Source organism: Nicotiana tabacum, chromosome 10 (assembly GCF_000715075.1).
Source record: "Nicotiana tabacum cultivar K326 chromosome 10, ASM71507v2, whole genome shotgun sequence".
In the NCBI taxonomy this organism is placed as follows: Eukaryota; Viridiplantae; Streptophyta; class Magnoliopsida; order Solanales; family Solanaceae; genus Nicotiana; species Nicotiana tabacum.
The window spans coordinates 44,002,040-44,018,753 of record NC_134089.1 but is presented as its reverse complement, the minus strand read 5'-3'; the positions used below and the strand labels follow the sequence as shown (position 1 = coordinate 44,018,753).

Genomic DNA, 16,714 nt, shown 5'->3' with positions numbered 1-16,714 from the left:
AGGAAGAGTATTTGCATCCATTAAGTAGGCGTTTGGACATAAAAATTGTAATTTTTGAAGAAAGTAGTATTTGGAGTTAAGTTGAAAAATGATATTTGGAATTTAACATTATGTTTTGACATGTATTTCAGTTGAAAAATATTGCAGTTTTGTGTCACGTCATCACTCGTTAACTAAGTACATGTGCGGCACTTGACAACTCTTTCACGATCTTGCACAACTTGCTCACGTTCTTGATATGCCAAGTCAGCCTTGCTGCCCTCAGATCGCTGAAAGAATGATAGAAAAAACACAAGAGAATTGTTAAATGAAGCTTTGTATTAGAAAACTTGAATTGTTTGCTTGGTGAATTACAAATGAATGCCCCCCTCTATATACTAGTCTCCTAGAGGCTAATGTGTAAATATTAATTGTTACACAAGTCCTTAATATTTACAAGATAAGGGCTTTCTCTAGAATTTTCTACAAGCCTAGAAGATTCCAAGGACATTCCTAGAAAATTCATAAGGATCTAGGGTTTTCTGAAGGAAATGTCCATACTTCTCTAGAATCTTCTCACAAATGCTAGCTTTCCTCTTATGTAAGCTTCCACGTGGCATTAATATATGTCAAATAGCACCTATGTGGCATGATGATGTAGCGGGTCATCACACTCTCTCCACCTAATATTGCAACGACCACGGCTTAATGCTGCTCCATAAACTCTCAGAATTTATATTTGAATTGCCACAAGTCTTCATATCGTTCCTACGTGGCCTCCTCCGGTGATTGCCCTTTCCAATAGATGAGGAACATAGCGGTGGCTTTGTACCCTTGTTTTCGCCTGGCCTGGTAATCCATAATAGCCTCATTACCAATCATGTGAGGCGGTGATAGTCATTGGCGCTCGACTTAATTGGCCCCTACTCGGATCATCCTTGTCTTCATGATATGGCTTAAGCATACTGGCATGGAAGACAAGGTTGATCTTAAGATACGATGGTATATCAAGTTTGTATGAGATATTTCCTACCTTGGCGAAAATCTTAAATGGCCTCTCATACTTGCGAATCAGATTCTGATGCATGCCCCGTAGTGCCTTAAACTGTCTTGGTTTAAACATCACCATGACCATGTCCCCAACTCTATAGTCCATGGGATGCCGCTTACGGTCCGCAAACTTCTTCATCTTCTTAGCTGCCCTATCCAAGCAGGATTTAGTAGTGTCAAGATGCTCCTCCCATTTTTTGGGCATACAATAAGCCCCCAAACTTTTTCCCTTGAACGCAGCAAGTAATGAATGTGGAGTTTGTGGTTGTTGTCCTGTGGCTAGCTCAAATGGTGTCCACCCCGTGGACTCACTCCACTACAAGTGATAAGATAATTAGGCAATGTCTAGGAGCCTTGACCAATCTTTCTAATGTGCGCTTACATAATACCTCAAGTAGCATTCTAGTAAGGCATTGACCCATTCTGTTTGTCCATCCGTCTGTGGGTGGAAACTAGTAGAAAAGTGCAGTTCTATGCCAAGTTTGTCGAACAACTCTCTCCAAAATCTTCCTTGGATGTGCAACCCGGTGAGGCAGGCATGAAGGTGGCATATTTAGAAAATCTATCTACGACCACCATAATAGCACCATAACTGTCGAACTTTGGTAGGAAAGTGATAAAGTCCATAGTCATGCTCTCCCATGGACGCTCTGCAACTGGTAGTGGCTCCAAAAGTCCCCCAGGTTGTTGTTGCTCAACCTAGTTCTGTTGACAAACAAGACAAGTCTGCACATAACACTCTATGTTATCACGCATGCATGGCCAATAGTAGACTGACTCAACCAAAGCCCTGGTGCGACGTTGGCCTAGATGACCAGTCCATATTATGTCATGACTCTCCCTTATGATCTGCTGTCTAATATCTCCAAGCTTAGGTACGTAGACCCGCCGACCCGTGGTAAGCAATAGACCATCTTCTACCCAAAAACGTCTCATCTAGCCCTAGTTGGCTTAATCGATAGCTGTTTGGCTGCTAGATCATGCTGCATGATTTCTTTTATAGCCTCACCAATGTCTCAACTTATTGAAGTGATGGTAGAAAGCTCGGCTTTCCGGCTCAAGGCATCGGCTACAACGTTACCTTTTCCCGGCTTGTACTCCAGCACATAATCAAACTCGGCCAAGAAATCTTACCACCTAGCCTGTTTTGGTGTGAGCTTCTTCTGCGTCTGAAGGTAGCTAGTAGCCACATTGTCGGTCTTGACCACGAAACATGACTCGAGCAAATAATGTCGCCAAGTACGAAGGCAATGCACAATGGCAATAATTTTGTTTTCTTGCACCATGTAATGACACTCCATCTCATTTAACTTGCGGCTCTCAAACTCTATGGGATGCTTATCTTGCATTAGGACACCGCCATTGGAAAAGTTTGAGGCATCTGTGTGCACTTCAAATGTCTTGGCAAATTCAGGTAATGCCAAGACTGCTCCTCTGTTACAGCTATCTTAAGTCCTTCAAACGCCTTTTGACAATGCTCCATTCAAACCCATGGCTTGTTCTTCTTTAGCAACTCAGTCAATGGAGTGGCCTTTTCCGAGTAGCCATTGATAAACCGGCGATAGTAGTTAACAAGTCCAAAGAAGGATCTCAACTCAGTTAGCTTTGTAGGTGCCTCCCACTCCTGGATAGCATGTACCTTAGCCTCGTCCATACGTAGCTCGTCATTGCTAATGACATGGCCCAAGAAGTGCACCTTTGATTGTGCGAACTCACATTTGTCCCTCTTGATGTATAGCTTGTTCTCCCACAAAAGTTGGAAAACCTTCCTTAAGTGCTCCATGTGCTCCTCCAAGGTATTGTTGTAGATGACTATGTCTTCTTGGTAGACTACCATGAACTGATCAAAGTAGGGATGGAAAATCTTGTTCATAAGGGTGTAAAATGTGGTCGGTGCATTGGTTAAGCCGAAGGCAATCACCAACCACTCAAAGGCTCCATATCTCGTCACACATCTTGTCTTCGTCTATTCCCCTTCTGCAATGCGAACTTGATAGTAGCCCTTGCGAAGATCCACCCTGGTAAAGTATTTGGCTTGCCCAAGTCTATCGAACAAATCAGCAATGAGCAGGATCGGGTACTTATTCTTCATTGTGATCTTCTTAAGTGCTCGGTAGTCTATGCACAAGCGCAGCGATCCATCCTTATTCTTCTGGAATAATACTGGTGCGACGAAAGGTGCCTTTGATAGGCGAATGTGACCAACATCCAGCAACTCTTTCAATTGTTTCCTAAGCTCCTCTAACTCGGGCGGTGCCATACGATATGGGGCGAATGCTGGTGGCTTAGCCCCTGGCTCCAACTCAATCTTGTGATCCACCTCTCGCCTAGCGATAAGTGCTTAGGCAACTCCTCGAGCATGACATCTTTGTTTTCCTCAAGAAACTCCTCTATGCAAGGTGGCAGTTTCTCTTGAAAACTCTTGTCTTCCTCTAGACTTGCAATGGTTGCCACGAACATCAGCCCCCCTTCTTGATCCCCTTGACAACCTACATGGCTGAGAGTTGTGCTTGGATCTATTCGTGTGGCATAGTCACTGTAGATGCCATGCAAGCTAATTCTTGCTCCATAACCAAGAGACGTTGGAGGTAGTGGTCGATCAAAGTATGACAATGTCTCAAGAACTCTTGCCCCAGTATAATGTCAAAAATATCCATAGCGTATACGGTAAAGTTTATCATACCTTTCCAAATTCCCAATTTGACACCAACTCCATTAGATACCCCATGAGCATTTTGTACCTTGGCATTCACAGTCTTGATGCGAGAGCTGGTTGGAGCAAGCTTCAATTCTAATCTCTTTGCGGCAGCCTCAGTCACGAAATTATGAGTTTCTCCAGTATCCACTATTGCACGAGCGGGTTTGTTGTTGATGGTGAGATCCACATATTGATTGCCATTCTTGGTAGGTTGGATAGCTTGCTTCGTGACAACACCATATAATCCGATCATACTCAATTGTGCGATTCCTGAACTCTCTCCTTGCGGCTGCTCCTTCCGTTCACTGACCATGGCACTGAGGCTCTTTAGGTCAAGACAACTCTTGAAGCCATGCGGCCCTCCGCATGTGTAGCTCCCTTCATCTCAGCCTGTGCCTTCTTTTCCGCGTAGCCCTGACGGCCACTTGACTTTTTGTAATCTTGAGTCTTGGAGTATGTTGTTGTATCTCCTAGCCTTTGCCACAGTCTCCCCATCCTTTGACATTTTTAACCTTTGACTCCTTGCATTTGCCTTTGTCGTGCTTGTCATGCCTGAAATCCATCAATGATTTGGCCTTCATTATGGCTTAGTCTATATACGCGACATGTCGGCGTTGCAACTCCTGTTTAGCCCAATTTTGCAACCCGTCCATGAGGTGGAACAATAAGTCATCATTGGTCAGGTTGGGGATTTGAAGCATAAAGGTAGTGAACTCCTTGACATAGTCACATATGCTTCTTATTTGCTTCAAATCCCTAAGCTTGCGCCTTGCCTCGTACAAGACATTGTTTGGAAAGAACTGTCACTTGAACTCTGCTTTGAACTGATCCCACGTGCTAATAGTACATAGACATGTATCCACGTTGGCTATCTTCCTTCTCCACCATAGCATGGTAGTCTGATGATAGGCTATAATTACGTATTTTAGTCGATTATTATACTCTAATTTACTGCACTTTAGTTGAGTTTGCGCTTTAATCGCTAGTGTTTTGCACTAATTATGTGTTTTATGCCTTGTAGGTATGATTCCGAGCTATATAGATGTTATGTAATGAATTTAAGTGGTTTGGAGCTTTGAAGTCTGAGTAATAGCTCAAGGAATTAAGCCGGGATCGCGTTCGGGGATCAACGGATGATAAGACAACAAAACGAAAACTCGAAGAGGCATATTGTGCACTATCTAGTAAAATAGACATAACGTTTTACTCAGAACTCCATTTGAGCTCCACAATATATGGTTGGAATGCTAACTAAAAGGGCTACAACTTTTACGTTTTACGTTTTTCCAAATTCTAAATGGAACAGGGTCAAAAACCGCGACCGCGACAGAACCGCGGCAGAGGGCAGTCGCGGACAACTGAAGAATCTGAGAGGGTGTTTGGCCGCGGTTCCGGCGTGACCGCGGTGGAACCGCGGCAGGATGCATAAATTTCAGGGACCAAAGTGCAAAACACGGGATTTTAAGCCCTAAACCCTATATTAAACCAAGGAAGCCGGCCAAGAATTGGGGAGGACATATTTTTGACATAGATTTGACCAAAGGAGGCAGAGACACAATAGGAGGAAGGCTTGGGAATTCTTCTACAAGTTTTTTCTTTCCTCTTCCTATTTTTTATTGTTGGTTATGACTTTTAGTATTGTAGTTTTACATACTATTATGAATAGCTAATTTGTTATCTAGAGTTTTGATAGAACCTTTTGTAGGATAAATTCTTGTTATGTTTTTATATAATTGAGCCGTAGTATAATCTCTATTTGTTCAACTACGTTCTTATTGTAGTTAATTGAAGAGCTCTCAATTAGTTGTGCCTATTTAGTGTGCATAACTCGGTAGAGAGTGCATATTTAGGTAATTGTTGAACAACACCACTCCCAAAGTATACGAGGGATCAATAACCGAGGGTTTAAAGGCGGGATTAGGGATAACGAAGCCTTGGGTGCGATCTGAAGTGAGCTGTATCAAAAGCCAGCTAGCGTAGCTCGGGAGAGTGCGTCTAGTAAATTGTCGTGATTACTCGGGAGAGATTTACGGTAATAAGAGTGCTCATGATCGGTAGAGAATACTTAGGCGAAATTATAGAAGACATAGCGGGAAGGATTCCGACAATTGGGGAAATCATAACTCTAGACCTCCTTAATCTTGTCTCTAACCCTTAGTATCTTTAGTTGTTAATTTATTATTTTAATTTGTTAATCAATTAGTTAAACACAAGAATCTAAATATCTATAAGTTAGGAACTGTTCAAGCTTGTCTTCTTGGTGATAGTGAACAGCTGTAGCTAAGCCTTAGTTCTCTGTGGGATTCGACTCCGGACTTGTAAACCGGATTATATTTGCAACGACCGCATCGTCCTTTTTATAAGACATAGTTGGGCGTGATCATAGTCTCTGAGAGGTACAACACCACAGTGTTAATCTTGGCCTCTTCGTCCCTCACTTTGCCGTGCCTGAAGTAGTTATCCAAGTGCTAAAGGAAGTTTTCCACTTCTTGTGCATCACGAACACCTTTGAACACCGGGGATTTGGGAGCCTCGATCTTGGCGTCCCTTGTCACCACAACATTGTTGGCTGCCTCGGTCACGCCAGCATTGACATGCTCCTCGAGTGACTCTATCTTTGCCTTCATAGCATCGACAGTACTCAAAGCCTCCATGAGTCTGCACTCTAAGGCAATGATGGTTTGCCTTAGTTCCATCTCGGTCTGTGTACATCCCTCGAAGTTATTTCGGATACTTTCAATCTCTTCAAGAGTGTGTCCCTCAAGAACGCTAAGGGTGCCTTCTATCTTACCCAAACGTTGGCCAAAAATCTCCACCACGTCCATCCCCGCATTCATCTTCATCACCCACTCTTTACCGAGCGAGCCGTCCTCGGGCAGGATCTCCATTTCATCCTCGCTCACCTCAGTAACAGATGGTTCTTGGGATGTAAGCCCTTCGTTTGACACAACCTCGGGTGGCACTTTCTGGCTCTCGCTAGCGCCTATGTGGCATAATTAAGTGGCGGGTCATCACATTTATCAGTGAAAAAAAATTGAAGTTTTCTAAAAAGTGATCAAAACCACTTTTTGGTTTTTGAAAAATTCATTTTAGAAAAATCTTCAAAAATTTGCAAAAATTCATGGACAAACATGTTTCTGGGAAAAGAAATCGAGAAGAAGGGAAAAAAAAAATCTAAAGACAAACGAGTCCTAAGTCTCAATTTTTCTCAGACAAGAAAAAGGCTAAAAAATCCATATTGAATTAACAAGTCATATGAAAAACACTTAATAAATAGTCTAAATCAAGTAGGGGCCTGTTTTTTAATGAACATTGCAACTTCAAATGTACCTTAAAATCTTTAAAGAAGGATACTGAATAGGGGGACACATTCAAAAGAATTAAATGAGTTGTGTCCAAATTACGTATATCACTGTCGATGAGTTTCTTTCTTTTTCACCTTTCATCTTTAGGTAATGGTAAAAGTTAAAAAATCATGAATGGAAGAAAAACCTATGGCTAAAACTGACAAACCTCGAGTCTGTAGAAAGTAACTGTAACACCATAGAATAAGGCAAGCATAAAGAGTTCATAAGATCAAAAACAGCCAAGCACACACCATCATTGCAGTAATCCCAACAAAACAAAATATAAAACACAAGAGTAACAGAAACAGATTTTTGCACAGCCTGCACCACCAAAACTGCAATATATAGCAAATAGGCATGCTCTCCAAAAGAGTAATATAGAAGAAATTGGCCTAATTGCCAGAGTTATCGGCATCCACTGGGCGGAACCAGAAGTTCTCACAAGGAAATTTTAAAAATGCCATACTGGAAAATTTAACCTCCATTTTTCTTGTATTAAGGGGATTCAAAATTTTCAATTTGTATAAAAATAAAATTACCTTATTAATTCAATTAAATCTCGTCCTTGCATGTGACTTTGTTATTGTTAACATTTATGCTAGTGGAAAATAACTAAGTACTATCAAATAAAATAGTCGAACTACGTAAAAAAAACATCTAGGTACTACTATTATGAGTCTGTTTATCAATTAAAGTGAATCGAAGGATTTAATAAATAAATGCTAAAAAAAAAGATCAATAAAATAATCATAATGAACACAAACAACCCCCAGTCACATATTATAATATATAAATAAAAATAAGAGTAATATTCAGAAAAACAAAAGCAAATCTAAAGCAAAATTTTAACATGAGACAACAGGAAAACTCTCTATCTTCTGTGTAGCACAAGCAGATTATTATTATTGACCCCACTATAGTCTGCTTTAATAATTTCTTCCAAAATCTTCCATATGATATGCCCCAGCAAAACTCCAGAGTTCAGTCCACATCCACTCTTCTGGGGCCAAACTTTTCTTCTTTTACACTTCCCAAAAAAGCATGCCTGTCCATAAAACTGAAAATTTTCAACAAAAAAGAACACACCAAACCCTATTCCTTTTCAAACCTAGACATTTTGCTCTCTAAAGTCTTCAACCACTGACCCACTTCTGCAAAAAATAAGACCACACCTCAACACAAAAAAATAAAATAAATAAAGAAAGAAGCGACTGACCCAAATCAACAAAATGAGCAAAAGGAAAAAGTGTAAACTAAAATTCCCACAATTAAGTGGTATTAGCAAAGTTAAGATGCTTTTCACTTCATATTAGTAGTATTAATAAGCAATATAATACCACCATTTATACATTCATACTAGCGCACTATCACTTAGATAATATTACTACTACTAAGTTGCCATACATTCATCAACAAAAAGATTAAACAACTCTAGATAAAGTGAATAAAAAAGAAAAGGCTAAGTTTTTATGTTCTTCTTCCTTCATTTTAGCCTGATGAGATTGTTGCGGATTTGCGGACGACATATCGGTAGGCTGCAACTTTTCTCTTGCGAGAAGCAGTGTTGTCTACTGAAAGCACCATTTTTCCAGCTTCTCTTGATGTGAATGAGTTGTGAATTGCCTCTTCATTTGCTCCAATTTTTCTTGGCTTTTCCACAGCAATTGTGTAGCTGCCTTCTGCATCTGGTACAAATTCTGCACTATACTCCATTTCCCATCCTCCTACCACTATGTCCCATGTTATTGTTGCACCAGCCTATACATAAACATCATGTCAGAGGGCAAAAATTAAACTTTTAGATGGAATGGTCACATAGTTTAACGAATAACATGATCAAAAACTCATCTTTGTACCTTGTTATCGTAACATGGTCAAACACCTTAAGACAGTGATAATGTTACATCATTAAAATGACCTCATTTGAGATCTGCTTTAAGCAGAAATTTGTCAATGTTTTGTATAGCAATTTGACAGCAAAATGATTGAGTAGGCCTACTCCAACTCGAAATAAAAAAATTGGTCAAGGATTTTGTCAAGTGAAATATATATTCAAATAAAGTTTCAACTTGCAAATACTCTTTATTTCAACTTTACTAAATATTGTCCAAAAGGGCAGACTAGTCCTTACATCCAGTCCTATGCATAGCTAAGATAGAAAATGTAGGATAGTGATATTGTAATTTCATTATAGTGTGCATCCAAGACAAAATTTATTGAGAGTATTCAAAAAATTAACCAAAATGGGAAAAACAATAATGAACCTCAATTCCTTCAATTTGAATATTGACTTTCTCTCCTCCTTTGACAGAGAACTCGGAAGCTGGTTTTGGTGGACCATTTTGCAGATCAGTGGGTCGACTCAGTCCACCATACTGAATAGGAATATCCTCAGGCCTTATGAATCTGGTCAGAACAAAAATGCATCTCAAAATGGTTAATTTTGAAATATAAAAGGGACAAATTTAAAAAGTTACACATTCTTTCTTAACCTCATTATTGCAATAAACTCATCTTTATGGGATTATATTAACCTCAAAGGACAAGAAAATGTAGAAAGAAACAAAACAGAAGGTTTACATAAGATCATTTTACTGAGACAGACAGTAAAAAGGACAAAAGGAGCCAATTTTTATATACTAGTGAGGCAAAAAATTAAATTATAGTGCAATAAAATACTCACTTGTATAATGTCTCAGCAACATTTCCCTCCTTGGATATCACAAACTTGCTCTTGGTTCTTTGAGTCAGAAATGGACTAAACATTGAATACAACACACTGAAGTACCATGGCACATTTATAAATATCTATAAAAAAAAAACATAAAGTTACAAATTATACTCAAGAATTAGAAGGGGAAAACAAAAAAGGTATTCCTATAAGGAGAAAAAAAAATTAAACCATTTACCTTTCTAGCCACCATTTCAGGGTAATTATCTTGAAAAAGAGATAGGATCTGATTAGAAGCAACCCTTAATTCTCTTTTAGGCATATCTTTAAGATCAGTAACTTGAATAATTGAATTAATCCCACCAGGCTTAAAATGCAATTGGTCAATACCTCTTTCAAGAACTTGAACTCTCCACCTCAAGAAATTTTTCAGTTTTCCTTCATCACCAAAAATCCTCTCATACATTTCTTTATCTTTAAAAACCCCATAAGCATTGTAACAAACAGGATGTCCTTCTCTATCATAGCCATTCATATAAGCAACAACCCCTTCAAGTTCTTTAAATCCTAAATCTTGTTCCAAAATGGTGTCAGCATTAAACTCTTTTCTCCAAGACAGACATTTTTCTAACATGTGAAGTGAATCTGAAACCTTAAAATCTCTTGCCCTGAGGAATTTTAGGAGAATGACATCAGCTTTTTCATCTCCACTTAAAAGTGAAATACCCCACATGGATAAAGATTCAGCTCCATTAGAGGAAGCTTGAAGTTTGTCTTTTAACTCTTGTAATGACTTTTTTTCAGAGGGTTTTAAGTGGGAAATGAAGTAAGTGTCTTCTTTAAAAGATGGGGTTTTTAATGTAGCTGCTTCCATTAAAGAAGTTACGAAGCTTTTCTTGAAAGTCTGTGGCTTTGGTGAAGATTCTGGTACTGAAATGGGAGAGAAAGAGTCCATTTTTGGTATGCAAAATGAGTGAAAATGTGATAAGAAGATTTTGAGAGAAGTAGCTGTGGATTTTGTAACAGTGTAAGTAGAGAGATAAAGATGAAAGGAAATTTGAGTGAAAATGTTGCGAATGGTGGGACTATAATTTATTATTGTTGTGTAGCCGCGGTTCAGTTTCAAAGTTTTGAATGTGAATCCTGCAATTTTGAAGCTTACTTGTAATTTGCAAATACTTTTCTTTCTTCTTTTTTTCTGATCTTTCCTTCTTTTAACGTCATTTTTATAAGTTTTTCGTTTTTTTAAAATAACTTTTTTGTTTCTTCACCTTTCATTTCTCAAAAAAGAAGAAGTGAGAAACCTGAAAATATATAGTCATAGAAATGTGACTATATATTAGAATCAACTACTTTTTCGATGTCATTTTATTTGCATTTTCTATAATGTGTTTTACAAAATAAAATATTTTTATTTTTTTAAAATTATAACTTTAAATTTTTTATTTTATTTTATTTTTAAAGATATATTCTTATAATCATATAAATATGATGACATATTTACGATAAGATATTCTATTGATACTTTGATATGTAAAAATATTTTTTTTATTTTTCAAATTTGTATCAAATCTCAAACGTCTTGATTCTACCTATAGAGTGAAATTAGGATTTCACGGAACGTATTGGAAGATGAGTTTTAAGTTTGAAAAAGTAACCATAGTAAATAATATTTTCTTCTCAAAAATTGTAGTACTTAATATTTTTCAAGTAAAATATATGTTTCAATATAATTTTAAGATTCAAATATATTTTTCGACTTAACGTAAAAAAAACTATCAAATCTCACATTTTTTATATTCGAATGCCTACTTAGTTTTGACGATTATTTATAACGTAAAAATAAAATTACAAACTGGTGGGACCAGTTTATACACAGTGACAGGAAGAAGAGGACTTAGAGGTGTCAATAATTGAGAAAGGCATGGGCTTTGGTAATCCTATAGAGGGGCCTAAAACCTGTAGGTCCTAAATGAAGGACAAAAGGAGAAATACTCCTTTCATTTTCACACATCACTTTCTTTCTTTCAAAAATTTGTAGGGTAAAGCTCTACTTTATTATATGATGATAATACATTTGGTTGATTATTGTATTGGGAAAAATTGTATTTAAATATAAACGTGACGTGTCGAAACACGTAGACCGGTCAAATGGTTAAAGAATTACAACTAGTCAAGAGGCACGAGTTGCAATAGATGCGAGCAAATGGCAGAGGAAGAGGCACGTGCAGGAATACAAATAACTCAGCACCCGTACCTATCTAAGTCATTTATGTCTGAGAATCAAAAGGAATGAATCTGACAATAGAAAAGAGTGCAGATACGGAATTTAATAGGCATTAAATGTGGAATACGTTAGAGAATTTGTATTGAATATAATGATTATGTAATGTAGCATTAAATGTTTTTAATTACTCATAATAGCCACATTATGATTTGGGCAAACGTATATCCCCAAGATATCTATAAAAGGGAGACATCTAATCAATTGTAAGGATACGAAAGACTATTAAAATAAAACTTTGGTTTACTTATTTTTCTCTTGATTACTCTCTTGTTACCTAAATTACTTCCTTTTATACACTCTTTTGATTATCAGTAACCCGTGTTCTTCTAAATTCTAGCTTTGACTAAAATATCATTTTTTTGGTTAAACAAATTGGTTTCGTTTCCGGGAATCTGATAATCTATTTTCTTTTCGCTTAAGTTTCCTTGTTGCATCAACTATGTCGAACAACAATGACAACATCCAAGAAAACCAAGAAAACCAGATAAACCAACAACTTCAAAGAAACTCTCAGGATAATAATGCACTGATTATTTCTCCACAAGGCTCTCCTCGGCGATCTCGTGAAGGCATTCCTGAGGGATCTCATACTGATGGACATGCTCAATTCGAAAATGTTGAAGCTATGGATAAGGCTTTGCAAGAACTTATTACCGCACAGGTCAATAAAGTCGTTCAGGCCTTGGTTAGCCAGTTACCTGCTGCATCCCCCACACCTACTCCAAATAACAACACTCTGGAGAACCCTCGTTCCGGGCTTGTTAATTCAGGCAGCGGTGAAACCCCTAGTGAATCGCATGATGGAGAACCAGGTAATTTAGTTAATTCAAATTTACAAAACTTGGTACTAACCTTGCAGAAACAGCTCAAGGAGCAAAGTGAGCGCATAGAGCAGATACCCGGGGTGCCGCCCATAATCAAAGGGGTAGATATAGATAGATATTCACAACAACCCTGGAAGCCTAGTGCTGCTCCACTCCCAATTCCAAAAAAGGTCAAAATGTCTGAATATTCCAAAATATGATGGAACGACAGACCCACGAGATCACGTGACTGCATTCACGACGGGTGTAAAAGACAACGATTTGACTAAGCAGGAGATTGAATCAGTATTAGTCAAAATATTTGGTGAAACGCTCACCAAAGGAGCGCTAACATGGTATTCTCTTTTACCCGAAAATTCTATAAATTCTTTTGCTGAGCTTGTAGATTCTTTCATCAAAGCACACTCGGGAGCTCAAAAAGTAGAGAAAAGAATGGAGGATATTTTCAAAATCAAGCAAGGGGACTCAGAACTGCTTAGATAGTTCGTGGACAGATTCCAACGTGAAAGAATGACATTACCACGTGTAACAGATAATTGGGCAACTACAACTTTCACAAGCAATTTGAATGAAAAAAGCTCAGAAGCTACGAGGCGACTTAAAGAAAGCCTTCGTGAATTCCAAGCTACAATGTAGAATGACGTTTACAACAGGTATAGCACGAAGCTGAGGATAGAAGAAGATACTGTTCCACGACTTCAAAAAGAAGAAAAGGTAAGTTCGAGACGTGCGGAGACCGAAAAAAGATCCGGTAAGAACAGGTACGAGCCTTACATGGGACCTGCAGGAAAAGACTCACGATCAAAACAGGATAATCAAAGGTACAATCACAGATCAAGAAACAGAGAATCAGGTTCTTCATCAAAATTCAGGAACTTGCGAAATAACTATGAGTCACGAGATGATGATAGAAATTTGAAGGCGAGATTCGGTGGTTACAACTCAACGTTAGCACCTCCGAGCTCGTAGCTGTTTTGAGAAGTATGGGAGATAAGGTACGATTGCCAAAGGAAATGAGATCGAACCCAAACAGGCACAACCCTGACCATTGGTGCGAGTTTCATAATGACCACAAACATAAAATAGCAGATTGTAGGATTTTGCAAAGTGAAGTTGATCATTTATTAAAACAAGGGTACCTTACTGAGTTGTTCAGTGAGAAAGGCAAGTAAGCTTACATGAAGAACAAGCAGGAGCCTCCAAAACCACCTTCTCCCAAAAGAACTATCAACGTTATAAGTAGGGATGAAAACGTCAAGGGTATATCATATACAATAACTAACAAAATTTCCAAAGTAACAATTACCCAAGGGAAACGGGTGCGGCATGTTTTAGAGGAAGACAATATTACATTCAATGATACAGATGTAGATGGCGTATTAACCCCTCATAACAACGTATTGGTAATATCTTTAATTATACATGATACTAATGTGAAACGAGTTTTGATTGATCCAGGTAGTTCCGTGAACATTATTTTTCTGAGAGTATTATGTGAGATGCAAGCTGAAGATAAAATGATACCAAAGGCGCATACTCTAGATGGATTTGATAATTCTAGTGTCCTCACAAAAGGAGAGGTAACACTCACCACATTCGCTGAAGGAGTCGTTAAAGATACAAAGTTTCAGGTGGTAGATATGGAGATGACTTACAACATGATTCTTAGGTAGACCATGGATCCACGAAATGGATGTTGTTCCTTCAACCTTGCATCAAGTTATTAAATTTCCATCGCCATGGGGAATTTGTCAAATTCGGGGAGATCAACATACAGCCAGGGCTATCAACTCTGTTGCAGATACAAGCATGAGAAATGAAGGTAAATAGCAATCATAGAAGACAGTTGAGGTCACCACAACACAAACCTTAACTGAACAAGGGCAAACAGATGTAGATTCAAGGCCTGATACCATTCAAGAACCAGAAGAGAATGAAAATATCAAAACAACAATATAGAAATTAGAGCCTGTCGTGTTATTTGCTCAATGGCCTGATAAAAAAGTCTATGTTGGAGCCAATCTTAGCCAAGGTATGAGAGGTAAGTTAATTGAATTTTTGAAAACTAACGTGGATTGCTTTGCTTGGTCCCATTCTGACATGACAGGAATACCCCCGGAGGTGATGACCCATAAACTAAATGAAGATCCATCGTACCCTCATGTCAAGCAAAAGAAAAGAAAGCAAGGAACTTTCAAGAATCAGGTGATTCAGGAAGAAGTCCAAAAATTGCTAAAAATTGGTTCTATTCATGAGGTATAATATCTTAACTGGTTAGCTAACACTGTTGTAGTTCCAAAGAAGAACGGTAAGTGGCGGGTTTGTGTAGATTACATAGATCTTAATAAATCTTGCCCTAAAGATTCTTTTCCACTACCACACATAGATCAATTGTTTGATGCAACTGCAGGTCACGAACTATTAAGTTTTTTAGATGCATATTCAGGTTATAATCAGATTAAAATAGATCCGGGAGATGAAGAAAAAACTTCATTCATAACAGACACGGGGACTTACTGTTATAAGATAATGCCCTTTGGTCTGAAGAATGCAGGTGCAACGTATCAGAGGTTAGTTACCAAAATGTTTCAAGAGCATTTAGGAAAGACTATGGAGGTATATATAGATGATATACTTGTTAAAACTCAGTATTCAAAAGATCACATATCACACTTATTTGACACATTTTCAATTTTGCGCAAATTTAATATGAAGTTAAATCCGAAAAATGTGCGTTTGGCATTGCATCAGGCAAGTTTTTGGGTTTTCTCGTTTCTAACCATGGTATTGAAGTAAATCCTGCACAGATCAAGGCCATTGAGGAAATCCCTGATATAATTTCAAACAAGAAAGAAGTTCAAAGATTAACAGGGAGAATTGCAGCCTTGGGAAGATTCATTTCTAAATCATCAGAGGAGTGTTTCAAATTCTTCTCAGCCCTTAAGTAGCAGGACCATTTCGAATGGAATGAGGAATGTCAACAGACACTCAGGAATTTGAAAACGTATTTATCAAATCCACCTTTGCTGGCAAAACCAAAGGCTGGAGAAAGACTACTCATTTACCTTGCTATTTCGGAAGTTGCGGTAAGCATTGTTTTGGTCCGAGAAGAACAAGGTAAACAATCCCTTATCTACTATGTTAGCAAATTTTTGTTAGATGCGGAGGCGCGGTATCCTCAGTTAGAAAAACTTGCACTTGCATTAATCATGGCATCTAGAAAGTTAAGACCTTACTCTCAGTGTCATCCTATCGCCGTAGTAACTGCCTATCCTTTACGTAATATATTACATAAGCATGAGCTATCAGGTAGGTTAGCTAAGTGGGCAATACAGTTGAGTGAATACGAAATCACGTACCAACCTAGAACTGCTATAAAATCACAAGTGTTAGCTGATTTCGTGGCCGATTTTAGCCAAGAGATGCAATTAGAAGCAGAAAAAGAATTACAGGTATTCAATGGGGCTAACCCGGGAACCTGGACTTTATTCACTGATGGCCCATCTAATGTAAAAGGTGCAGGTTTAGGGATTGTCTTGGTACCACCTACGGGTGAGACCATTCGACAAGCTATTAAATATGACTCTGTAACTAACAATGAAGCGGAGTATGAGGCTATGATTGCAGGTCTAGAATTGGCACGAGAGCTTGGCATAAATCAGATTATAATTAAGAGTGATTCGCAACTCGTGGTTAATCAAATGCTGGGGACTTATGCAGCTAGGGAAGCAAGGATGCAACAATACTTAGAAAAGGTACGGGAATTGATAAAGCAATTTCAAACCTGGAAAGTTATACAAATACCAAGGGATGAAAATGTTGAAGCAGACACCCTAGCTAATCTCACATCTACAGCTG

General features: G+C 38.3%; 2 protein-coding genes across 2 annotated transcripts; both read right to left on the bottom strand.

The window, feature by feature from the left end:
- Positions 1 to 2,512: 2,512 nt before the first annotated feature.
- LOC142165098 (putative mitochondrial protein AtMg00860) lies at positions 2,513 to 2,866 on the bottom strand. Its single transcript, XM_075223727.1, has one exon. It carries the CDS (start codon positions 2,864 to 2,866, stop codon positions 2,513 to 2,515), a length of 354 nt encoding a protein of 117 aa, XP_075079828.1.
- Positions 2,867 to 8,352: 5,486 nt separating this feature from the next.
- LOC107798991 (patellin-6-like) lies at positions 8,353 to 10,940 on the bottom strand. Its single transcript, XM_016622044.2, has 4 exons — positions 9,984 to 10,940; positions 9,758 to 9,882; positions 9,339 to 9,480; positions 8,353 to 8,832 (listed from the first exon to the last, which is right to left on the bottom strand). The coding sequence occupies exons 1-4, from the start codon at positions 10,698 to 10,700 to the stop codon at positions 8,563 to 8,565; spliced, it is 1,254 nt and encodes a 417-aa protein (XP_016477530.1). The 5' UTR covers positions 10,701 to 10,940; the 3' UTR covers positions 8,353 to 8,562.
- Between the last annotated feature and the right edge of the window lie 5,774 nt (positions 10,941 to 16,714).